The sequence below is a fragment of the Oncorhynchus nerka genome, linkage group LG25 (genome assembly GCF_034236695.1).
Source record: "Oncorhynchus nerka isolate Pitt River linkage group LG25, Oner_Uvic_2.0, whole genome shotgun sequence".
Lineage (NCBI taxonomy): Eukaryota > Metazoa > Chordata > Actinopteri > Salmoniformes > Salmonidae > Oncorhynchus > Oncorhynchus nerka.
Genome location: NC_088420.1, coordinates 51,578,508 through 51,605,030, shown reverse-complemented (window position 1 = coordinate 51,605,030; position 26,523 = coordinate 51,578,508). Strand labels below are relative to the sequence as shown.

Sequence of the window (26,523 nt, the reverse complement as noted above, 5' to 3'; positions counted from 1 at the left end):
TTTCATTAGATAATAATTTAATATAAACATTCAAATTCAACATACAAAAACGGTTGAAACACTCATCCTTGGCTCCTCTCAAATAGTCTAATCATTGTAATATATTTTTGACAAAAACAAAATTGCACATGAGAACATTTAAACTAGATGTTTGACTATCCTCGCCTGGTGATGTGTTTAAAGGGTCTTCCCCGCTGATCGACTGTCTGGCAGAGAGGATATCACAGCATTCAGCAGTCTCAAAAATACATGGGACAATGATGAGGGGCCAAATAAATACTTTTGCAGGCAGCCATTTTGACGTCACCATGGCCAGCCCTTTAATTTTCATGCGATTGTTAATGTGTTTTTTTTTATCACTTCTTAAAACAAATAGTGAAATAAACAGGTAATTTGATCTCTTCCCTTGGGAGACACTGGAACAAAAAGTTACATACTGTAGAAGGCAGCAGCGAGCGTCACTATTTGGGGAAAACCTCCTTTAAAAACACTCAAGACAGACGCACATCAACATCCCAGTTAGGATGCCATAGTCAGTCAAAAGTCTTCAACCCCGTACGTAAAGGTAAAAGGTCAAAAATTAAATTAAGTGACATGAGAAAAAAAAGGAACATGTAAATTAAAAAGGGAAAAACAAAGACGTGTCACTTAATTAGCAGGTCTATACTTACGTACATGATGTAAGGTGATATAACCCTGAGTGCGTGGCCCAGAGTTTGGACAGGGAGGGAGGGAGTTCATTGGCTTCGGTGATGAGCGAGCAACCGTCCTGCCCACAGACGTCTCCCGGCTGGAGACAGTCCTACTGCGGGAGTGTCTGCCTCTAGAGTCTGCCCCCTCTCTCTGGCTAACCTAGGCAGTGGTCTGGTCTGATTGGACTTAGACTTAACTTTTTTTTTTTTTTTTTTTGAGGGGGTGGGGGTGGTTATCCTCAGTGATCCTCTCCCTCCATTTTGCTCCAGACTAAATTTAGGGGCTCACTTAGACTCACTCCCACCTCTTGACATTTGTCAACAAGTTTCCTCAGTTTATCAGTTTTACCTCCCTCCGCAGCTTCAAACAGCAGGCGCTGGAAAGGGAGAGAGGAGGGGGTAGGGGGGGGGGGGGTAGGTGAACATGCGTGCATTATCTCCCAGGTGGAACAAAAAACTAACTTTTTTTGTTGAGAAGTGTGTGTGTGTTTCAGAGAGATAGTAACTGAGAGGGAAATTACATCTTTCCATAGGGTGGCACACAGTGGAAGCTTTTGCAGGGCTTGCTGATAAAGAAGCCGGACCTACAAAAAAACAAAACAAAATACCAAACGCAGGATCCACATGTCAGTTTAGCGGAGGACAAGGACAAAACAGGAGAAGGGGCGCGGAATGAGGTCAGTGGTTTTAGCAACTAGTTTAGTTTGTCTCTAATAGACCAAACTGTTACCGAGCAACAAAATCCAAACATTCCATTTTGTCCCCAACGTCAGTTGTAAGCCTTTTAACTGTCATACATTACATTGTGGCGAACACTGACAATAGCCTGTAGGGAAGAAATAGATTACAACAAAATGAAGGGAAGATTATGGGACAGCTGGGTCAAGGTAAATATGCAAAGCGAAACACTGACAAGAGGTTGGGACAGCAGCAGAGTCATCAACATGTTAACAGAGCAACATACATGATATACTGTACATCCAAACCACCCCCTGCTAACTTACTGTCTCATCTCCCTCCGTGTCTTATCCCTCTCCCTAAACTTTAACCTTCACCCATCCACTCCTTTACCGCAGGGCTCTACAGTGAATCCATTTTACTCGCGTATGCACCAAAATATTTTGCTGTGCGACGAGCACCAGTTGTTGCAATGATTATTTCACTGTACCGCAGCCCATGGAAAATACACTGAGTGCAGATTCATGACCATCATGCCTTGCACCATTACTACAAAGAAAACAGCTTGTAACATCAAATGTTTTTCATTGTGGTCCTACATTTGTGTGCTCCTAAATTTCTCAACTTTAGTGCTCCTTTAAAAAAAGGTCAGCATAGAGCCTTGACCAATCTTTCGCGCTTCTATTTTTGCCCAACTAGTCTTTTCCTTGTTTCACTGCCCCTACCCACTTCGCTCATTGCACCCTGCCCACCCAACCCTACCCCCCCCCCCCCTAACTCACCTCGGAGCGCTCCTTGAGTTCCCTCTCCACAGCGATCGCTCTGCCGAGAAACACAGCACAAGAGCCTGTCAGCTATTCCCGCAATTCAAGTGCAGCGGCTTTTCAAAGCTGCGATTGAAGCAGGACAGAAGCGGCATTTTGTATGTGAAAAAGGGCATTTGAAAAGGGCATCAGAACAGTGAGAAACCATCTAGAAAGAGAGTCACCTTATAATAAATAATTTGCAGCGCAGGAGAAAGTTTGGACTTACATTTTCCAGTTGGCCAGATAGTTTGGAATGCTACTGCTCAACATTCTGGCCTGGAATTTCAGATGTTCTATATTTCCATCCTGCCACTCTTGATGCAGCAACCTATACAACAACAACAGCAACAAAAATCTAACCTAATCGTCTGGAGAGTACAGCCTAGACAACAAAATAAGACCGGAGCCGCAGTTATAACACTAACCTAGATAATAATAGATTCCACAACCAGTAACTAACAGAGATTAAACAACAATAACAAGGCTCTAAAACAGTTCCAACTTCTATCACCCTCTGTCCATGTCAAAATGACTAGTTTTACAACAGGTTTAGGCCGGTAGTGTCGTGAGGTGGTGTCGGGTGCTTTGGGTACCTCAGGGCCAGTTCAGCGTTGGTGGGCATGGTGTACTTTAGTCTCTCCAGGATATGGGGGTGCTGGGACTGGGGCAGACAGCGCAAGTAGTGGAACATAACCTGAGTGTGGAGAAGTTTGCAATTGCACATTTCAAATACCACAAATGCTAACAAAAGGATTCAACTTCATAGACCCTTTCTGATCAACACTGGCTCTTTGGATGTTTTTGTTGTCACTGGGGCTCATCTGATCACTCGTCAGAGTAAAGACAAGTCCAGTCGCGGTTCCATTACCTTGTTGTGAAATCTGAAGCAGCTCCAGTACTGGGCCGAGCTGAACGGAACCTCCAGCCTGGAAGGGACAGTTACTAGGCAACGCTGGACCAGGTCTGATAACATCCGGAGCTCTCTGCCGTTGGAGGGGCTCCCAGCTACCTTACTGCTGGTAAAAAGGAGATAACTGGAGAGAACAGTAAAAAGGTTAGTTAGGTTAGGTCTCTGGGCCCACCCCCACCTGGACGTTTGCTAATGCTAAGGCAGCCCCTGTCAGAAGCTGAGTGGAGGAAAGCCGCCAACCACGCTGTGGTTGGTTAGTTGGTAAGGCCTTCTGATTGGATGCAAAGTCATCCCGATGAAAGCCTGTGCTCCCAATTGAGAACCCTTTTATTGTATGTGTCTGTTTATCATCGCTATAAAAGGAGCATTAGATCTGGCTCGACTCTCATCAGATGTGGCCCCTTCATCCCATGGGAGGAGTTGCTGTAAGACATTGTAAGACTTGACTCACTCCATCCATAGCTTTTGAAGGACATTTAGCTGCATTACGGCTCCCAGGGCTCTTTCGAAAGCATCCATCGCCTCCCCAACACTACCGTGCACCCACTGCCACAGACTGCAAGACAAGACACCAGAAAACACCGTCTCGGACTGTATGAAATGACTTATCAGGAAGTCCAACTGTCATGTTTTATTGTATTGATGAATGAATGAATAACCCAATTCTAAAAACCTTTATGAAAAGGTAACCTTATTATAAACTGTTACCGGTAAAAGTTAACGATGGTGCATTGAACTGCCATATATGACTAAGAACTGGGCTTATGTGTCAGCCCGGCTTATCACAGCACAATACTTACCAGTGGACGAGGTTCAGGTAAGGCTTTTGGTGACTAAGCTGCTCTTGAAGTTGCTTTTTGATAACTGGGCCTCTTAGGATGTCCTCTGTTGGAATACCAAGGATGGACCTTGAAAAGAAATTGAGATTGTTCAATGAATTAATGCATTTAACCATATACCCCCTATACAAAAAAGGAAGCAACTTGCGTTTAAAAATGTAAAAAAGACTTTGTAAGTTAAGACACTCATTCCTGCTTAAGTTCTGGGAGGAAATTTCCTACCGTAGCACATCCACAGGTTTCTGTTCACTTCTCTCCCCATCACAGAAAGACAGGACAAACTCCCGGAACAGAGGAGTGATGCAACTTGACTTCTCCTGTTCAGAGACACATACAGGGCCTTCAGAAAGTATTCACACCCTTGACTGTTTCCACATTTTATTGTGTAACAGCCTGGATTTAAAATGGATTCAATTGAGATTTTGCCACTAGCCTACACACAATACCCATAATGTCAAAGTGGAATTATGTTTAGACATTTTTACAAATGAATTCAAAATGAAAAGCTGAAATGTCTTGATTCAAGTATTCAACCCCTTCATTGACAAGGCTAAACAAATTCAGGAGAAGAAGAAAATGCTTAACCAGCCACATAATAAGTTGCATGGACTCACTGTGTGCAATAATAATAATAATAATAATAATAATAATAAAGGCCGAAAATATACTTGAGTTGCTTACCAAGACGCAATTGAATGTTCCTGAATGGCCTTGTTAATTTTGACTTAAACTGTCTGGAAAATCTATGGCAAGACTTGAAATTGGCTGTCTAGAAATGTTCAACCAACTTGACAGAGCTTGAAGAATTTTAAAAAGAACAAAAATGTGCAAATATTGTACAATCCAGGTGTGAAAAGCTTTTAGAGACTTACCCAGAAAGACTCTGTAATTGCTGCCAAAGTTGATTCTAACATGTATTGACTCGGGGGTGTGAAAATGTATGTAAATGAGATATTTCTGTATTGAAATTTAAATACATTTGCAAGATTTCCTAAAAACATGTTTTCACTTTGTCAATATGGGCTACTGTGTATAGATGGGTAAGAATGCGTTATATTTAATCCATTTTGAATTCGGGCTGTAACAAAATATGGAATAAGTCAAGGGGTATGAATACTTTCTGAAGGCACTGTAGGTTAGCTAGGTCATGAAGAATCTTAGTGCAAAAAAACACAAAAATGATGTCACTACATGTAAATTGATAATGCCCTTCTTAATTGACTCTAAAGGGATATATAACATTTGAAATGACCAGGAGTGCCACCCAACCCACAAAACAGACAGACTGACCTGTGCCATAAAGAACTTGCAGGTGTGGTAGAAGACCTCTGCATTGCGTGGACACTGGGACAGAGCCCGTAGCCACACGCAGACACCCTGCTCACAGTCCCCCTTCCCCACGTAGAGCCCTGACAGTGCATCTAACAGGACACATGACTGCGGGCACAGCGCCAACAGGGACTCACACAGCTCCAGGCCCGCATCGTACCTACGGGGGTGCAAGTCAGTTTTAAGTTAAGACTAGCAAGTAGATATTAGTAGAACGTTTAATGACACACACACAGCCACCAAACCACATACGCACGCACACACATTAAGACCTTTCTTGTCCAAACACAAAAGTAAGGCTGGGCGATAAGACCAAAATGTCATGATATTTTAATAACTTATTTGACAATATTTTATGTTTTTTTAATAAAAGTTAAATATTTATGAGTAGTTAATGAACCTAGGGTGGCAAACACTATCTACAGTACCAGTCGAAGGTTTGGAGACCTAGTCATTCAAGTGTTTTTCTTTATTTTTACTATTTTCTACATTGTAGAATAATAGTGAAGACATTAAAACTATGAAATAACACATATGGAATCATGTAGTAACCAACAAACAAAAAAAAGTGCTCAACAAATCAAAATATATTTTATATATTTGGGATTCTTCAAAGTAGCCACCCATTTGCCTTGACAGCTTTGCACACTCTTGGCATTCTCTCAACCAGCTTTATGACGTAGTCACCTGGAATGCATTTCAAATAAACAGGTGTGCCTTGGTAAAAGTTAATCTGTGGAATTTTTTGCTCTTATGCGTTTGAGCCAATCAGTTGTTGTGACAAGGTATGGGTGGTATACAGAAGATGGTGTTTTACCAAATAGGACTAAGTTTATATTATGGCAAGAACAGCTCAAATAAGCAAAGAAAAAACAACAGTCCATCATTACATTAAGACATGAAGGTCAGTCATTCAGGAAAATTAAGAACTTTGAAAGTTTCTTCAAGTGCAGTTGCAAAAACCATCAAGTGCTATGAAACTGGCTCTCATGAGGACCACCACAGGAAAGGAAGACCTAGAATGACCTATGCTGCAGAGGTTAAGTTCATTAGAGTTACCAGGCTCAGAAATTGCAGCCCAAATAAATGCTTCAGAGTTAGACACATCAACATCAACTGTTCATAGTATACTGCATGAAATCAGGCCTTCATGGTCAAATTGCTGAAAAGAAACCACTACTAAAGGACACCAATAAAAAGAAGAGACTTGCTTAGGCCAAGAAACACAAGCAATGGACATTAGATCGGTGGCAATCTGTCCTTTTGGTCTGTTGAGTCCAAATTTGGGATTTTTGGATCCAACCGCCGTGTCTTTGTGAGACGCAGAATAGGTGAACAGATTATTTCTGCATGTGGTGTGATGGTGTGGGGGTACTTTGCTGGTGACACTGTTGCCTATGTATTTAGAATTCAAGGCACACGTAACCAGTATGGCTACCACAGCATTCTGCAGCGACACGCCACCCCATCTGGTTTGCGCTTAGTGGGACTATCATTTGTGTTTCAACAGGACAATGATCCAACACACCTCCAGGTGGTGTGAGGGCTATTTGACCAAGGAGAGTGATGGCGTAGAAAATAGTAAAATTAAAAGAAAAACCCTACTGAAAGTCAGGCTTAAATCGACTAACATCAGTGCCTGACCTCACTAATTCTCGTGACTGAATGGAATTAAGTCCCCACAGCAATGTTCCAACATCTAGTGGAAAGCCTTCCCAGAAGAGTAGAGGTTGTTATAGCAGCAAAGTGGGGACCAACTCCATATTAATTCCCATGGTTTTGGAATAAGATGTTCGATGAGCAGGTGTCCACATATAATGTACACTAGATGACAAAGTAAGTGATTTCAAAATGGGGCTCTCTCCATTCTGATCGTTTTCTACTTTTCAACTTAAACCAAGTGCTCGAGCAATTCTACTCTTCTTGACTGACACGGGGAAGTGGCATGCAGAAGGAGAGAGACAACCCAAGTAGCAAACGCATACACTACACTGAACAAAAATATAACGACACATGTGAAGTGTTGGTCCCATGTTTCATGAGCTGGAATAAAAAGGTCCCAGAAATGTTCAATACGCACAAAAAGCTTATTCCTCTCCTTTTGTGCACAAATGTATATAAATCCCTTTTAGTAAGCATTTCTCCTTTGCCAAGATAATCCACCTGACAGGTGTGGCATATCAAGAAGCCCGATTAAACGGCACAATCATTACACAGGTGCACCTTGTGCTGGGGACAAAAGGCCACTCTAAAATGTGCAGTTTTGTCACAATGCAACAGATGTCGGAAGTTTCGAGGGAGCGTGCAATTGGCATGCTGATGGCAGGAATGTCTACCAGACAATTTAACGTTCATTTCGCTACCATAAAGGCAGCCCAGGACCTAGCCAAACAGATAGCTGATGAAACGGACGAGTAACTCATTCTGATTGGCTGGGCCTGGATCCCCAGTGGGTGGGCCTGTGCCCTCCCAGACACACCCATCGCTGCGTCCCTGCCCAGTCATGTGGAATCCATAGATTAGGGGCTAGTTCCTTTATTTCAATTGACTGATATAACTGACATCCTTATATGAACTGTAACTCGTTGAAATTGTCGCGTTTATATTTTTGCTCAGTATGTAAAAACAAAACCATTACACGTGTCGGAAGTTGCGTATCACATTTATCATACCAAACACTGAAATACCATTATAGAAGGTAAGGTATAAACCCAAACCGGTCTGTGCATCAATACCTGTATATAGTAAAATATGGTATACCGCCCAGCACTACACACAAGACAGATTTTATTGGGGGCCACCCCCCCCCCCCAGCTAGCAAAATGTTAATGTTGAGCTTACTTTCCCAGCAGGCTGTAGCAGGCGATGAGGTTTGTGTATAGAGGCAGACAGGCCAGAGTTCTCTCACTAGGAGGCAGAGTCTGGTCTGTGCACTGACGTACTGCATCTAGCGTTGAAAAAACAAGAATGAAATCAATGCCCCTCTCAGCTGTAAACAACATTTTACATCAATGTGGCAGTAATTGTAGAAAAATGTAATAAGTAACTGAGTGGGAAATAGTCGAACTGGAAGCGTAACATTTTTATGCTTGCGAGCAAACTACATTTACCATGAGTAACGGTGGACAAAGTAACCATTTATAGACTGGGTGAAAAAGCTAAGTAGGAGACAGTTTCCATGCGAGTCGTTGAACCGTGACTCACCTTCGAACACAGCGATAAGTGTGTCAGGCTCGGTGCGGACGTCGAGCGGCTTTCTCCAGGGGAGGGCGAAGGACTCTGTGCTTACCACCCGGGAAGGGTTGGAGTTGGCCGGGTCATACAAGCTGGCCGGCAGGCGGTCAAACTCTGTCAGGTGGATGAAGGACAGCCAGACTAGGCAGCGGTCACTCGCGGTCAGGTGGTCAGCAATGCACTGCTCAGTGACCGACTTCAAGGCATTCTGGAATGAACAGGGACGCCAGAGAGGTGATTGTTTGTCCTTGAGCATCTTGTGCATTTTGAGCATTTTGTGCAGCAGTAGCTAATCCAAGAGGTATTAAATAGGTTTGGCCTGATGGTGGGAAAAAAAGATGCCATACAACTTGGAATTGATGTGTGCAGCTAGATTGTTGGGGCTCTCGGGTTATTTCTTCGCAGCTGCTTACCTGTAGGATGGCCAGGGCATTCTGTAGCCGGCCGGTGAACACGCTGAGTTGGACCCTGTAGAGTAGAGACTCCAGCAACTGGAAGGAGAGCCTCTCAGAGAAACCACTAGTCCAAGAACAGTCTAGTAGGTACTGCAGCAGACGACCACACACATAGTCCTTCCCCTCAAACGAGCTCTCCATGGTTAGGTACTGTGGAGGGGGGGGGGGGTAGTTTAGGCCTAATCCACTATAACAGCATATTGGCTACATGCCTGGCCTGCCAATATTATTAATCTCAGACCAGTTTATATTTCACAACTCAAGCTTTGATAACTAAATAGATCAGTTGGTGTAGCACTTGCGAAGCACAGCGGAGCGTAAATTGACATTTTTATTTTACTGGATATGATGGTCATGGTGCTTTCAAGACAACTGGGAACTCTGGGAAAAAAAACAAGGTCAAATCCTGACATCAGTGATCTTCAGGTTGGAAAGTTCTAAGCTCTAGAAACATGCCCGAGTTGGATGACCATTCAAAACCATTTTTCCCCAGTCGGAATCTCATTATTTTCAGAGTTCCCAGTTGTTTGGAACGCACAGACATCAGAGATGTTCCAAGTTCTCCAGTTGTTTTGAACACGGCATTAGTCTCAGCGGAGGGAGGGACAACGGCAGAGGGTCCCGCTCTGTCACGGTCCCTGCTCTTTCCTCCGGTGAAACCGACCAAAGAGGGGACCCGTCTTCCACCTGATGGCGAAACTCGAGTCGCACTGCATCTGTCTCGTGCACAAATTCATGTTGTTCCTATGACCAGAGAAAGTGAAATAGGCCTACTCCTCAATATTAAAATAGATGACGAGCTGCTAAGAATGATTTTTAAAAATGTAAATGCTGGACTATCGATACACTTGGCTACTCATTCATTGCAGCTGCAGTGGAAGTCGTTAGAAGCACGTTATGTAATAGTGTTGACTAAAAACAGTGCTGACGACTGAAAAAATGTACACATGAACTCGCTCATTGCTCCAGAGTGGTGCAGTGGTCTAAAGCGCTGCATCTCAGTGCTAGAGGGTTCATTACAGAACCTGGTTTGATCCCCGGCTGTATCACAACTGGGCCGTGATCGGGAGTCCCACAGGGCGGCTCAGAATTGGCCCAGCACTGTCCGGGTTAGGTCGTCATTGTAAAATAAGAACTTGTTCTTAACGGACTTGCCTAATTAAATAAAGAAAAAGGTACATCTTGTTTTTAAACAGCAGCCCTTTGTTGTATTCTTTGACCGTCTCTGGTCATGGTTCTAAAAGTAATGAAATCTCACGTAGACTAGTGTTAAACTTTGCTGTGGCCGGGGTTGTGGAAGCTGTAGGTAGGTGCATCGATTTGAACCATCTGATTGGCCAGCGCAGTAGGCGCACTCGATTGAGCCACAGACCTCCAGGTCTGCCGGGTAGTCGGAGTTGGACTTTTCAGACAAATTAGATGGTTCAAAATGCCAACACTTTGCCTACCCGGTGCGCAGAGCTTCTGAATCAAGTGCACCTACCGCCTTCATGCTTTTATCGTTGGCTTTTCTACAGAAATGCTTAGTGATCGACAAGGAATGCCTTGAAGATCGACTGAGGACTTACACTCCACCAGACTTGGTAGTCGGGGGCGTGCTCAACAGCCATCTCACACATCTCCTGCACCTCGTCCCTCGTCCCCCGGCGGGAGAACAGAGACAGGTAGTGGCACCAAATCTCGGGGTTGTCCCGGTTGTCCTCCAGGGCACGAGACAGCGTGTTCAACGCAGCATCCAGGCACTCCGCCACGGAGCTACAGGGAAGCAACATAATACAATACTTATATCATATCACGTTACATTACAAAACATACAGTACCAGCCAAAAGTTCGGACACACCTACTCATTCAAGGGTTTCTTTACTGAAAACTAGGAAATAACACACATGGAATCATGTAGTAACCAAAAAAAAGTGTTAAAAGAAATCTAAATATATTTGACATTTGAGATAGTTTAAAAGTAGCCACCCTTTGCCTCGATTACAGCTTTTCACACGCTTGGCATTCTCTCAACCAGCGTCACCTGGAATGCTTTTCCAACAGTCTTGAAGGAGTTCCCACATATGCTGAGCACTTGTTGGCTGCTTTTCCTTCACCGGGGGATCCAAATAATCCACAACCATCTCAATTGGGTTGAGGTCGGGTGATTGTGGAGGCCAGGTCATCTGATGCAGCACTCCATCACTCTCCTCCTTGGTCAAATAGCCCTTACACAGCTTGAAGTTGTGTTGGGTCATTGTCCTGTTAAAAACAAATTATAGTCCCACTAAGTGCAAACCAGATGGGATGGAGTATCGCTGAAGAATGTTGTGGTAGCCATGCTGGTTAAGTGTGCCTTGATTTCCAAATAAACTCACTGACAGTGTCACCAGCAAAGCACCCCCACACCACCTCCTCCATGCTTCACGGTGGGAACCACACATGTTGAAAACGTCGGTTCACCTACTCTGCGTTTCACAAAAAGACAGCGGTTGGAACCAAAAATCTCAAGTTTGGACTCTGACCAAAGCACAGATTTCCATCAGTCTAATGTCCATTGCTTCGGTTTCTTGGCCCAAGCAAGTCTCTTCTTATTAGTGTCCTTTAGTAGTGTTTTTTTTGCAGCAATTTAAACATGAAGGCCTGGTTCATGCAGTATCCTATGAACAGTTGATGTTGAGATGTGTCTGTTTATTTGGGCTGCAATTTCTGAGGCTGATATGATAACTAATGAACTTATCCTCTGCAGCAGAAGTGACTCCGGATCTTCCTTTCCTGTGGCGGTCCTCATGAACCAGTTTCATCATAGCGCTTGATGGTTTTTGCAACTGCACTTGAAGAAACTTACAAAGTACTTGAAATGTTCCGGATTGACTGACCTTCATGTCTTAAAGTAATGGTGGACTGCCGTTTCTCTTTGCTTATTTGAGCTGTTCTTGCCATAATATGGACTTGGTCTTTTACCAAATAGGGGTATTTTCTGTATACCAACCCTCCCTTGTCACAACACAATTTATTGGGTCAAATGCATTAAGTAAAGAAATTCCACAAATTAACTTTTAACAAGGCAGACCTGTTAATTGAAATCCATTGCAGGTGACTACCTCATGAAGCTGGTTGAGAGAATGCCAAGCGTGTGAAAAGCTGTCAAGGCTAATATGAAGAATCTTAAATATAAAATATATTTTGATACGTTTAACACTTTTTGGTTACTACATGATTACATGTGTTATTTCATCGTTTTTATTTTACATCTTCACTATTATTCTACAATGTAGAACACAGTAAAAAATAAAGAAAAACACTTGAATGAGTAGGTGCGTCCAAACATTTGGACTGGTACTGTATAATACATATCTAATCCGATACACATTCATCACCCAAGAAAACAACAACTATTTAACACACCAGATCCAGATTTGAGTATGACTTGAGTCGAGGGTACATACATACACAGACACACGAGAGGGTTCACTTACGTCTCTTTCTGGCTGAGGTATTTGAAGGCCAGTTTGATCCACAGCTGTGCATCGCGGGGGCTCTCCAGGACACTGGTCTCCAGGTTAGATATGTCGTCAGTCTCACTAATGAAGTAACGCTTGTCGTCTGGGGTCACACACACATCCATGGCAGCAGACAAACTCCTCTTGGAAAAACCGTCTATGACAAGGATAAAATGTTTTAAAAAATAAAACGACAAACAGCAAAAGGATAAAGGTTAAAACTCTCCGGGAGAAAAACTGAAACGGTTGTGTTCTGCGCAATTGAAGCGGAGCAATTGCTGTGTTCGTGCCGCCTCCACCATTTACACTGCGCTTCAGATCAGTTGTAATTCTGCTCGTCTGTTGTGGTTTGTTGTTGGGAGATGAACCTAATGACCGAGACTCACCGTATTTGACCGGACCAGGGTTGGCGTCTGCACACTCGTCCCCGCTGTCGTCCCCAGCGCTTGGGCTGGCCTGGCGGGCGGGCTGAGGCCTCCACCTCCGGAGATCCTTACACGTGGTGAAGGGAGGGACTAGACACAACACGAGTTAGACTAGAGTCAGAATGCTTCTATGGTGGAGAAGGTTCCTTAAACTCACAAGATATTGTTGAGTGAAGAGGAGATGAAACAAAAGGAAGGATAACTCACCATGTCTTTTGCTTTCATTTACTTTGCTCAATAGTAGGACGGCCTTCTGGTCCATTCCCATGCGATCCTTGTTTGTCCCAAAGAGCTTTTTTAAATACTTTTCTGAAAATAGGGACACAAGCAACATTGGCACAACTACCCTTGTCAGTGAAAGCCTCAAACATGTATTTATCACAGAGTAAGAGCTTCAAGATTTTTTTATTTTTATAACTTTCATTATTTATAATCGCCAAATCCTTAAATTCTAAACACAATGGCATTTTAATATTGCCAGATGCAGTGTGGTTCGGTTACCTGTGGCAACACTGATGTCATCAGTAGTACTGCTCTCCGAGCAGCCAATCAAGGCCAGGTTGTACGACAGGATATCATGGAAAAGCTGGTTTCCACCGAAAGTGCAATTTCTCATATGCTGCCTAGAAACAGACCAAGAAAAACCCCCAACATCAGATCACCCAAATGAGGCGGGGTGATTACAATGAAACAGAAATGAATACACTCACATGCATGTTTACACACACACTCAGAAGACCGACTTACCACTTGCAGTCATCGTCATTGCATGTGCCTGTGAGGTCGAAGCGACAGAAACACTTTTTGGGCACTACAACGTTGCTGTAAGACACAGAGCTGAGTGATAACTTCTCCTTGGTCCGAAAGTACGGACTGAACCTGAAGAAAGGCGAAAAAAACAAGAAGAGGAAAAGGCGAGAGGTTCTTATTGAAAGCAGGATGCGGTCATTCTTAGCACTACCACTAGTAATGTGTAATTAATTGGAAGACAACCTAGCAGTGAAGTAGCCACCTACCTGTATGACTTGAAGACCAGGAGAGGGCTGCGATATTGTCCGAACGGGACAGGCTTCAGCTCAGCACGGCTTGACTGGGCAGCCATTATGTCCACATCCACCTCTATCACCTGAACATTAAAACATGTCAGTCTTACCACGGAGAATGAATGGAACACAGTTCTGGACAGGACGTGTGTGTTGTATGCAAGTCCAGAAACTGTACAGTAAAAAACTAAGTAGCATTTAAAATCACAACAAAAGGTCATTTGAATTCAGTGCGAGTAGGTTCCTGTGATATTATGCTTTACCTTCCCAGCTGGAGGTTTCTCTACAGTGCCACCTAGCGCCTGTAGTTCCCCGAGCAGCAGCTCTCCTAGGTTGGCCTGCTGCTTGTCCATCGTCTGCAGGGCCTCCACCTCCAGCCCTAAGAACAGCTCCCCAGGCCCAGGGGCCTTCACCTTGGCTGACTTGGCTGGACAATCCTTGACCAGTCCAGTCCCACCGGGCTCCAGTTTAGGCTTGGTGAAGGCGCCCGTCTCTCTGAAAGAGCGCCTGCGAACACTCTGGATGGAGGCGGAGGGCACCGCTGCAGTGGCGGGTTCCATGTCACCGTCTTCAGTCTCAGTGATATCCTCACTGCTGACCAGGGTGAGTTTATCCTGCGTGAGGTCATGTAGGGATGGCTGGGGCAAAGGGAAGGGGCTGGTGGGAGGGGCACTGGGCTGGCGAGCCCTGGGGATTGGGGTGGAGGTGGCCTGGGGTGGCGGGGGTTCGGGACGGCTCCTCGGTTGTGGAGGGCCTGGGCCTCCTTCAGCTTCTGGATCTTTAGGGCGTACTCCGACTCGAGCAGCTGCAGACGCTGCTTCTGGGCCAGGAGGTCGGCGAAGTGTCGCTCAGTCCCGCGGGGGGCGACAGAGACTTCCACCCGCAGACGCTTCACAGGCTGTAGAATGGAGTCAGGGCAGAGAGACCGTTTAGAGAACACGGGCTTAAACTTATGGATGGGTCGTGTGCAGTTGAAAGGAAAAATGGGAGAAGACTTTTGAAACAGAGATGGTGTTACAAGTCCAACAACACACATTTTCCACTTCAAAGCAATTCACGATGTTGTGCCCCACTGGACAAGGCCTTGAACACATTTCTATGATTTATTAAACAACCAGTAAGGGCTCCGGTGTGGGTGGGTACGTTGTGATGCTCACCGAGGGGTGGCTGACGTCCGTGTGTCGTTTCTGAACCCCTGGCTCTCTGCCTGCGGCGGCCTGGGCTTGGACCATCTCTTTCTGCAGCTTCAAGCTGTGGCTCTTCTTCACTGACACGCGGAGCTGAACACGATGAACCTATAGGGCGGGAACATACGCGACAGACGTTAAAGGGTGGAAACAAAACATTAAGAGCACCTGCTCATTCCGTGACAGACTGACCAGTTGAATCCAGGTGAAAGCTATGATCCCTTATTGACGTCACTTGTTAAAATCCACTTCAAATCAGTGTAGATGAGAAGGATTTTGAAAGCCTTGACACAATTGAGACACGGATTGTGTGTGTGTGTGCCATTCAGAGGGTGAATGGGCAAGATATTTAAGTGCCTTTGAACGGGGTACGGTAGGTGAGACACACCGGTTCTTGACACGCACCGGTTCAAGTGCGTCAAGAACTGCAACGCTGCTGGGTTTTTCCACACTCAACAGTTTCCCGTGTGTATCAAGAATGGTCCACCACCCCAAAGGACATCCTGCCAACTTGACACAACTGTTGGAAGCATTGGAGTCAACATGGGCCAGCATCCCTGTGGAACGCTTTAGACACCTTGTAGAGTCCACGCCACAACGAATTAAGACTGTTCTGAGGGCAAAATGGGGGGTGCAACTCAATATTAGGAAGGTGTTCCCAATGTTTGGTCAACTCCGTGTAAATGACAGATGAGAGCTAAAACATAACACAACCAGTATGATAACGCATCAGAACCTTAATCAGGTGTTGAGAGTGAAAGACAGCACACCCAGTAGCCCGCCAAGGAGAAGGCATGACCACACCTGCTATATACACGCAAAGGAGAATTGAATGAAATGCGCCGTATCCTTCAGAGACATTCCTTTGTAGCTTGGCATCTTCCCAACATTCCCAGTAGAAACCATTCCTACTCCACTGTTCACCTTCCACTGACTAAAACCTTCAGCCATCCGACTCATTGCTCTCAGCTAGGAGTTTACTTCAAACTTCATTCCCTTTCAGTTTCACTTCCCCTGGGTTTCTCCCTGACACACCTGTTCCTGGAGCCTGTTGAGGAGGGTCTTGTTGGCGCTGACGATCTTCTCCGAGGCCAGGAGCTGTTCTTTGAGCTTGGCCACCTTGGCCTCAGCTGCCTTCAACGCCTCCTTCTTCTTCTGCTCCTGCTGCAAGAGCTGCCTCAGGACGCCGTCGTCCTTCAGGAGCAGGTTTCTGGGAGGAGGGAGAAGCCATAAGTCAGAGTAATTTCCTAATGTGAGACAACTACTGAAAATACCAATGTGTTTTGGGGGGCCTCACCTGTGTTTGGTCAGATTGGTCTCTGCCTCGGTCAGCTGTAGCTTGGCCGCTGCCTTGGCAGCAAAGTCCACATCGGGATCGGAGCCTGCAGGAGAGGACACAGCTCGGGGACTGTGGTCCATCAGAACCTTCTGTTTCTCCCTACTGCAGTCAGAAAACAAATAAAACAGTGAGACAATTTTTGTCAGTGTTTTTCATTTTAACCTCGATTTGAACCAGGCTAGTCAATTAAGAACAAATTCTTATTCACAATGACGGCCTGGCAAAAGGCCTCCTGTGAAGACGAGGGCCAGGATAAATAAATAAATACATACTAAGATAAAAAAAAACAGACAACACAGACAGAAGACGCTGGCAACAGCACAAATACAACAGCAAACAAACAGCGGGTGTGTGTGTGTGTGTGCAGGAATGTGTGTGAAGTAAAACATGCTTCCTTACGTAAGGCAACGCAAACTAGTGGCAACGACACGTCGCAACAACCTGTTCATCTATTTGTCCTTTGAACTCCTCCAGAGACACCAGGTCGTGTTTTAGGTTGGCTCGGGAAGGAATTCCAAGACCACGGGTATAATGAATGAAAGGACCATTTGTAGTCCATAGCGTGCCACCATTCGCATTCTAAAGGAATATCCTTCCTCACCTCGGTGCCTTTAATATAGCTAGGCGTGTTAATGAATGGTTGTATCCATCGATAGTTTTTCAACCCAGGCGCAATGTCACTATGTAAGGCCATCTTCTGGGAAAACCATACCTGGCTATTTCTCCTTTCAGCAGACGATACTCAGCCTTCTTGGCATCGGATAGAGCCTCCGGAGTTCTGACTGGTTCGTTCTCCTCAGACCCTGACGTCGGTTTGGCTTTTGCTGCCTAGACGTTCAGAGAGAGAGAGCGAGAGAAGAAAAAAAAAAAGCATCAACTTCCCGTCCCTCTCAGATCATATACAATTAGCACTTATCAAGCATCTCAAATTAGAATTCTGCCATTCACATATACATTGGGCGGAGGTCACGGAGGCTAAACTGTTGGGCCACACACACGTACCTCTGCAGACCTGCGGGCCTCCTTAATCATGAACTCCAGGCCTCCAAAGACAAACTGTGTCCGTGTAGAGCTGCCGCAGGTCTCCATGTCCGAGTCACTGTCGTCTGAACCGTTGAGCTGGACTACCACCGCCTTGTGCCGCGGGAGCTGGGGGGGGGGAACAATAACAAGTATGAATTTAAAAAATGGGTCATCGTGAGGAACGGGCGCGGACTTCACGGCTCCAAATCGATTCATCGCAAAGCGGGAGTGTCAATTTCCGATCAGATCCCCCTCGTCTTATTCATTGCGATCTGAAATGCAAAACTGATCCTATGTCAGCCGTCCTACTCTTGACGCTCAGTGAATACGAGCCCTGGGATGCAGTCGAAGATGAGCTTACTGTTCAGCTTATTGTTCAACTTATTGTTCACAGGCTCTGGGAACACAAGTGAGGACGGGCGTCATTGGGAAGACATGTCCTGCTGAAGGGACCCAAGAGTGTTTCCTATAGCAGTCAACAGCGCGAGTTCTAAGCCATTAGTCTTAGAAAACATCACATGGCGTTACTGAGGACAAAGATACCTGTGGCTTCCAAAGTCCTGTTTTACACAACTTAGCTGCAAAAAAAAAAAAGCAGAATATGTAGTTCTTGAACAAAAATATGGCACATGAACAAAAATATGAATATTTTCAGCACGTGCAAGATGATCAGAGAAGAAACTCATTTGCGAATCTACTGACTTGTTGCTTCAACATACTTCCATGGCTGTGTTTATAAATGTAGGTGAACTGGATGAATGCCATCCGGAATATTGTGGTTGAAAGTGTCACCGTTCAGGGCATTGTGGGTTTTAAGAAATGTACATTTTAGTCATTCAGCAGACGCTATTATTCAGAGAGACTTACAGGAGCGATTAGGGTTAAGTGCCTTGCTCAAAGGCACATCAACAGAATTTTCACCTAGTCACCTCGGGGAGTCGAACCGGCGACCTTTCTGTTACTGACCCAACGCTGGATTTCCTTCAAATGTTTAGGTTTGGTTGGAAAGCCAACAGGAACTAAAAATGACTATAAAGTTGAGATGAACATGTTAACTGGTTAATTTAGTAACAACTATGTTTTAGCCTGTAGTATATTATCTCCATTGTGTTATTATCCTTACCACCAGTGGGAGCCTGGGGTGGTGATGCCCCCGGCTGAACTTCTTGTTTCGTGGTTGGGGTGCTGTGTTGAGGCTGACCACACTCCGGTTGCTCATGGGCACCGGCTGAACCAGACTGACCAGGGGGGAGGGAGAGGGGGGGCCGCTGTCAAGTGTAATCTCCTAAGGGGGAGGAAGACATTGTTAAAGCCACTCACCAAGCCCACTGTTCAAAGACAATTATTTGCTGTAGTATTGGAAAATATAATGATTGAGTTGCCCATCTCATATAGCAGGGTAACGAGATAAATTAGCATTGTTCAACACCTGTCAATTAACAAGAGAGAAAAATATGCATCCTTCTGTTGAACTGAATTCTCTTTGTAGAGTATGACCTACTCCTAAAACAACACAGATAACACGGGCATGTCACTTTACGCTCCTGTGGCGCCATCTAGTGTTGTACCGCAGGAAGTACCACCTTCTTGTTGGCCATGGACATGAGGCAGGTCTCTCTGAGCAGCATCTCCTCCTCCTCTTCCTCGTCAGCGAACGGCGGCTTGGGGGGCGGCTCTAGCTCATCCGGGGGTGGGGGCATTGGGGGTAAGGGTGGAGGGGGCGCGGACGGAATGACGGACAGGAAACGCGGCTGACCCAAATCCTGGAAAGAAAGAGGAAGCTGTTGAGTTTCACTTGTAAGAGCAGCATGGTTTAGAGTTTAGAGTGGAACGTACAATTCTGTATTGAGGGGAGTCCATGGGGAAAGGCATGGGCATGTGAGTGAAACATCCTTGGACCTCGAATGGATCATGTACTGGAGAAGACGCTGGAAAGAGACAAGAACAGAATTTTAGCCAATCAGTTTCTGACAGAAATAAGACTGTCAAACATCACAAAAGCGGCATGGATTGATGACCATGTCCCAACATACAATCTATCCACGATGTAGGATGGGTTCTATATAACACCTTCAGAAAGGTTGAAACGTGCTGTGAGTGCATTCGCAGGTGAGCTGATTGCTCACCCGGAGAATTGGTCTCACTGTCAGTATCCATGGCAACCTCGTCGTAGTTGTCATACTGGTAAAGGTTCCCTGAGGTGTCCAATCCCTGTTTACCAGAAGACTTCCTAGTGTGGTCGCTGTCTCTGGACTGAGAGGGACAAATAGACATTTTAACTTCAACATTTTCTCAGTCTCTCTCTTATCTGGGAAAGTGAACATTTCTGACACAGATCCCCATCTCTGGCCCCTGCCTCATAACCACTTTTTGTAGATCTGTAACGATTGGATAGCTATAAGCAATATGGTGATGGCAAGGTAGAGCCACCTCCATATTACATACTCATATCCAATCCTTTCGAAGCTACTTGATGTGCCTAGGGAGTAGGGGCGAGGGCATTCTGGACTGCAAGTGGTTTGAGTAAAAAATAAAATAAACATTTTTAAACATTAAAATGACTAAAAACCAAATCGAAACGGTAAAAATGATAATGAACCAACATTTAGTCTCTTTACTCTGTCCTGATTGCTAACAGTCATCAAAACCAAAGCTAGATAGCCAGGAAACATAAAACAATTCAAAGCGATGGATAGAGGATTTATATTTTGACAGCAAGGAAATATAATACACTTTAAGTGCGGCCCTCCGGACCTCGTTGAAGACCGAATGCAGCCCGTGGGTCAAAGTGAGTTCGACGCCCCTGGGCTAGGGTCTAGGATGGGTTTCTGGACAGGAACTCTCGCTCTCTCCCTCTTACCTTGCTCGGATTGCGCGCCAGTGGTGGCTTGGAGCCCCCGACCAGCTTCATGAAGCGGTTGTACTGCTCGTCCTGATTGGACAGATCCCGGATCTTGCGGATCTCTTCCTCTCTCCTGCGGCGTTCCTCCTCTTCCTGTCTCCGCAGCTCGTCCTGGTCTCTCTGCTGTTGGAGCTTCCAGGTCCTCAACTGCTGCTTCCGGAACGCCTGCTTGGCCACCGAGCCTGGGGTACAGGAATCAAAAGGGGGGACATTTTTGGGGGAAAAGCCTAAGCAATACATAAGCAGTTTTGTAAACTCAAGTTTGAGCTTTAGAAATCTAATGAACTCCATGTTGGTACCAAATGTTCCAAGACTAGAATGTCAGTTTCATGGAACGTTTGGTGCCAACATTGAGGACAGTTTGTATCTGACTAAGCAGAAAGGCCCTACTCACCTGGGCTGACCATCTTCCTCCCTGGATAGCCCTTGACCGGAGCTTTGCTCTTCTCCACTGGAGACTTAGCCCCAGCCTTGGCCTTCTCCTGGGGCTTGTTGGCCAGAGCTTTGGCCTTCTCCGAGGCAGCAGAGGAGGCAGACCTGGTGGTGACTCTGCCTCTTTCAGCTGGGTTGGGTGCACTGGATGTAAAGCTGGATGTCTTCTCCTGGGAAGGCTTGGCGTTGGGGATCTTCTCCTGGGAAGGCTTGGCGTTGGGGATCTTCTCCTGGGAAGGCTTGGCGTTGGTGATCTTCTCCTTGCTCGCATTCATTACCTGCTGTTCTTTCTGGTGCCACTTCCTGCTGGCTGACTGCAAGGCCAAGAGACGCAGCTGCAGCTCAGACAGCTCCTCGTCTTCATTGCTCCCCTTCACTTTAGGCTGCAGGGGGGAGGTAATTATAATGGGATTTTAAATTGGAATGGCCTAAGGGCCAGATGACCTGGATCCTAACTAGACAACAATACAACTCAACGTTCGCAAGTGTGCATTGTGTCAATGGACATTTCCACATCTCAAGTCAACATTTGTGACTAAACCACTTTAAACTAGATGCCTAATGCCTTGACATAAACCATTTTAACTAGGGCTGCCAAACCATTAAAATAGTGAATTGAGTTAATGACAACAACAAAAAAATCACAACTTTAGAATTTGCTCAGTTTGCCCTAAAGAAAGATCTTTCCATTTAAGAATCAGCATGTTGAGTTAGACATACTATGTTTTGATTGTAAGGGATGGAAACACAAAATGAGCTACATCAGAATGTTTGAATAGCACTTTCACCATAAACACAAAACTCACCGTAATATGCAGCTAGCTGCTAATGCTCACAACGTTTATGTAGTCCTACTCCCTCTTATCAATGTTAAAGTTTAACACTTGCTCACAACACACACAGTCCCCAAATCCAGAACAAATTCAAGAAAGCGTACCGTATTACATAGAGACAGTATTGCATGGCACACCGTTCCAGCTCATATTGCTCAAATAAAGAGCAAACCTGTTTTTTGTTTTTTTTAAACCCATAAAGCAACACCTCACGGCCCAACCCTTCTCCCCTGTTCGACCTAGATATGTAGCTCTGTCCTTGAGGTGTTCTTGTCTATTAATGTTCTGTATTATGTCATTTGTAATTTGTTGTGTGTTGACCCCAGGAAGAGCAGCTGCTGCTTTTCAACAGCGAATAGGGATCCTAATAAAATACCACGTACAAAAGCTTCAGGCATACTAAATGAGTGGGACTATAGGGAGAAAAACTGTCTCTACAGATACAAAGAGCTTAAAATCTTGTCCAACAATGTTATGAAAACACTGTAACCATCTGTAGTGTTCAGATAGCTTTACACACATAGGCCTACACTCTCCCACCCTCCCACACACTCTCTCACATACTCCCACACACCCCACTCTTGAAGAATCTCTGAGTAGCCTATTCCTTTTCAATTTTTCCTGTGCCATCCAAATGTGTGCATAGACTAACCAGTGGTCAAAGTTATCAGGTCGCTAGCTAGGTAACATGACTAACTAGCTAAACAATGTTCACAGGTAGTTTAAAAAAACGGCCTGCGACATTCGCAAACAAACAGAGGCAGAAAAAACAACAACATAGCTCTGGTAATACTGGGCATAACTTTACGTGATTTGGGCTAGAGGCACATGGTCTTCAGCGGCGTAAAGGCCCAAGCATCGCCTGTAGATGTGTTTCGTGTGGTGTTCGGGCCTAAAAAAAAAGGCCCGTGCGGAAACACGCACGCTTAAAATGGTTATGTGAGGTGTAGAAATGTGCGCCGATAGCATGCTAATAACGCGTGACACGTTTAACTTTGACGGCCCTAATTTTAACAGATGCCAACCTTGACAGGGGATGGAGTGGAGTCCTCTGATGATTCGCTGCAGCACACACAACCGACTTTCGAATACTTCGTCTCCCCCTCTTCCTCCGGGTCCTCAGATTTGCTGCGGCAGCACACACAGGCTGTCGTGTCCTTCTCCCCTGTCTTGTTCGCCTCTTTCTTCAACCCATCTTTCGCCTCTTCTCCTAAATAGTCAGTAGACAAGACAAACAGGGTCTTAACATTGTGGCTGAGAAAAATAATACATCATTAATTATGGTCAAGTCTGTTTCACAATGTTTCCTTAGTTTGTTACCACCACTGTCGCCATCGCTGCAGACTTGTGTTGCAGCGTGGCTTTGGTACACACCTTTGGGAATAGGAAAAGGGGTAGCAACTGGTTCAACTGGACCTCTTTTGCTCTCCGTGTCACCGTCCTCTTTCTCTGGATCTTTCTTTTCCGTTTTCGCTTTGAGCGCATCAATTTCTGCCGGAGTGAGGAGTTTCTGTCGTAGAGGTTTGAGGTTGAACGCCTGAAATACCTTCTTCTCCTCCGCAGCGCTGTCATTGGGAATACTGTTAGTGTCGGGTAACGGCTCGGTCTGGGGATTACTGGCAGAAACCTCAGGCTCGTTCAGAGCCGGGAGGTCTTCTTCGGGCTTCAGAACCATGTTCTCTTCTTTTCTAATACATTCCAGCTCCAGCTGAATCTGTTTGTACTTGGTGAGCAGATCCTCAAAGCTCTCGTTGACACCATTCTCGGTTTTGGCAGCGTTGTGGTGCATCATCTGCTTGTTTCTTACCTGATTCCTCCCCATCATTACCTTCTCTGAATTCATGAAGTGAAGGAAATGCACAACTCATGAGTTTGATTACGACACACAAAGACTGACACTAATAGCAACATGTATTTAGATCCAAAATCCATTTCCAGGTTAACAACACAAAATGTTTTTTTTTTAACTCAAAATGCTACCAATCAATTGAGCTTTGATGGCAGGGAGGAGAATATTGTGTAAAATCAACTGTTACAAAATGGCAGATATATTGTTAGCTAGAGGCGATATGGTAACTACAATCAAGGCTATTACAACAGCCAAACAGAGAATATGTTATGTGTGGTTACATTTGTTAGGCTTTTACCTTCAGCAACATGGCATCACACACTTTACAATCATACAGATGCCATGAGATGAATGCCAAAGGATACGTTTGTTTCTCGAGGGAGATTCTTTCTTGTTACTGTGATTCTCTCCGGGCCCATAACGGCCGGGGGGAACCCAACCAGTCTCTCTCCCTCCACCACATCCGTCTCCCCAGCCTCCTCGTCCCCAATCCCCGCGAACGTCATCTTCTGGTTTCCACCGGTGCCTAAATCGACCCAGGGCTGTGTGACTTCGTTCCCAGAAGCTGGAACGTGGGCTCTGGTCACAGTGAGGCCCCAGTGGCGGCGGCCGATCGGGTCCGCTTTGCGGTCTGTGGTTCGGGGGGAAGGGACTGTGCGAATGAGGTCCGCGGTTGTATGGCATTAAGAGTCGAAAATCTGTAGGCTGGTTACCCATAAGAGGTGGTAAACTTCGCGCCGATGGTTTCGATTTCCGTGTATTTCGTGATGAGTTGTTGTTCGTACTACTAGGCCTCATTGTATCCTGCTGTATAAGCACCTTTTCGTCAGTGTCATCATCGCAGATCTCCCCGTCTTCCAGCTCCCCTTCGTCCGTCCGATTGCTTGACTTTGAATCCATTTTGTAGAGTAATGAGGTATTACCTTAGTTAGACTAGTACTTAAACGTACAACATATGTTGGATGTATTATTGTGTTGTTACGCCAACGTTAAAGAATATAACGCTAACTACGCTATTTCGCTCCCTTCTTCTGCTTGAAGCCTGGGGAAGTTCCACCGCAGAAGTTGAGGGGGGGGCCGATGTTAATTTGTGACGCTATGCAACACGTCAAATGCCTCGCTTGGGTGGAGCTCCAAAGGCACGTATGCGGACTTCTTCTTCTTCGATGAGGTTTAACCGCGGTTGGCATCCAATAAATGTTGCATTACCGCCACCTACCGCCACCTACTACTATGCTTGAAAGAGTAAATAAATCAAACAAATACCCTACCATCTAGCAAAACACTCACTTTTTTGTTTTGTTTTAATAACAATATTAGTAATAATATATATACAATACTCCAGTATTTAAATCTATTTAGTCCTACTTCAGGATGGGACACCACCACTCATGCCATGGCCCCATGGCATTTCTCTTATATATATTTCACTGTGAACTGCTGCTGCTTACTATCAGGCAGTGAGGCAGGCTGTTGCTGAGGGAGTGGTTGGCCTTGGGAGGGGGTGTGTGTGTGTTGAGAGAGCCCTGCAGCAGGCAGTATGTATGCTTCCCTGAAGAAACAGTTTGGACGAGTTTGTGCATATATTATGACAACATTTTGTGATGTTTTTGTTCGTTTTGGACCTCCGTTAGGGTTTCTTTGGCTGTTCAAGCACGCTATATCTTTTCTGGAGGCAAGCCGAAATATGCCCCTTCTTCGGTGATTGGTCAACAGTATGGATTCTTCAATAAAGTCTTTGTTGTCATTCAACGAGAGACGACTGATTTTACTGAACCAAACATCTTACTGTACTTAGATGTGAAATTAATAAAAGATTTCTTGAGGTATCTTAGATTAATTCAGCCTAGTTTGAGGAGGTGTATACTGTCTACTGTGTCTCAAAATTGACTTCAGCTTGCCTTGAGAAAAAATGGTGTGCCCGAACAGCCGCAAAAACGTCACAATGTCGTCATAACATATTTACGAACTGTTCGGCTGGGGAGACAGGCATGACAGTACCCCTCCCCTCTAGGGGTGTCACCCGGCATCCCACCTGGGCGAGCCTGACGCGCCGGCCGAGGCATGGGCGCTGGACAAGCCGGCTGGGGCATAGAAGCCAGACAAACCGGCAGAGGCGTGTGAACCTGGCGAGTCGGCTGAGGCATGACAGCCTGACGATCCTGCTGAGGCATGGGAGCCCGACGAACCGGCTGAGGCATGGCAGCCTGATGGCCGTCTGAAGCATGATGTGGGGTGGGCTCCTGCCGAGCCCACCGAGGCAAGAAGACCTGACGAGCCAGCTAAAGTCGGGCGACGGACCCAAAGGCACCAACCAAAACAAAAACAAAAAAAACCTCCCTGATGCTTCTTTAATGGTATCAGCATTTATTTATTTATTTTTTTATTTCACCTTTATTTAACCAGGTAGGCTAGTTGAGAACAAGTTCTCATTTGCAACTGCGACCTGGCCAAGATAAAGCATAGCATTGTGAGCAGACAACACAGAGTTACACATGGAGTAAACAATTAACAAGTCAATAACACAATAGGAAGAAAAAAAAGGGGAGTCTATATACATTGTGTGCAAAAGGCATGAGGAGGTAGGCGAATAATTACAATTTTGCAGATTAACACTGGAGTGATAAATGATCAGATGGTCATGTACAGGCAGATATTGGTGTGCAAAAGAGCAGAAAAGTAAATAAATAAAAACAGTATGGGGATGAGGTAGGTAAAAATGGGTGGGCTATTTGCCGTAGACTATGTACAGCTGCAGCGATCGGTTAGCTGCTCAGATAGCAGATGTTTGAAGTTGGTGAGGGAGATAAAAGTCTCCAACTTCAGCAATTTTTGCAATTCGTTCCAGTCACAGGCAGCAGAGAACTGGAACGAAAGGCGGCCAAATGAGGTGTTGGCTTTAGGGATGATCAGTCTGTAAAGATCGATGCGGGGGATGAGAAGCAGGTACAGGGAGTGAATATTTAATGAATAACGGACATGAAACATAATACGGACAGCGTCTGGACAGGGGAAACGACAACAATGCTGATACAGGGAACACATGGGGAAGCAGACAGAAATA

General features: G+C 45.3%; 1 protein-coding gene across 1 annotated transcript; it reads right to left on the bottom strand.

Moving 5' to 3' along the window:
- On the bottom strand, window positions 1-24,546 carry LOC115109652 (zinc finger C3H1 domain-containing protein-like). The gene is given in 36 exon segments (XM_029634846.2): window positions 1-1,069; window positions 1,214-1,276; window positions 2,153-2,192; window positions 2,403-2,504; window positions 2,770-2,870; window positions 3,045-3,210; window positions 3,538-3,642; window positions 3,887-3,994; window positions 4,148-4,242; window positions 5,216-5,414; window positions 8,096-8,201; window positions 8,459-8,696; window positions 8,902-9,093; window positions 10,512-10,698; window positions 12,403-12,583; window positions 12,813-12,941; window positions 13,059-13,160; window positions 13,353-13,474; window positions 13,599-13,730; window positions 13,868-13,977; window positions 14,158-14,622; window positions 14,625-14,792; window positions 15,052-15,189; window positions 16,117-16,291; window positions 16,379-16,522; window positions 17,133-17,248; window positions 17,423-17,569; window positions 18,567-18,728; window positions 19,027-19,206; window positions 19,280-19,371; window positions 19,570-19,696; window positions 20,304-20,527; window positions 20,740-21,160; window positions 22,636-22,820; window positions 22,985-23,443; window positions 23,825-24,546. Coding segments are annotated over 36 exon segments (6,354 nt in total). The 5' UTR covers window positions 24,360-24,546; the 3' UTR covers window positions 1-931.
- Between the last annotated feature and the right edge of the window lie 1,977 nt (window positions 24,547-26,523).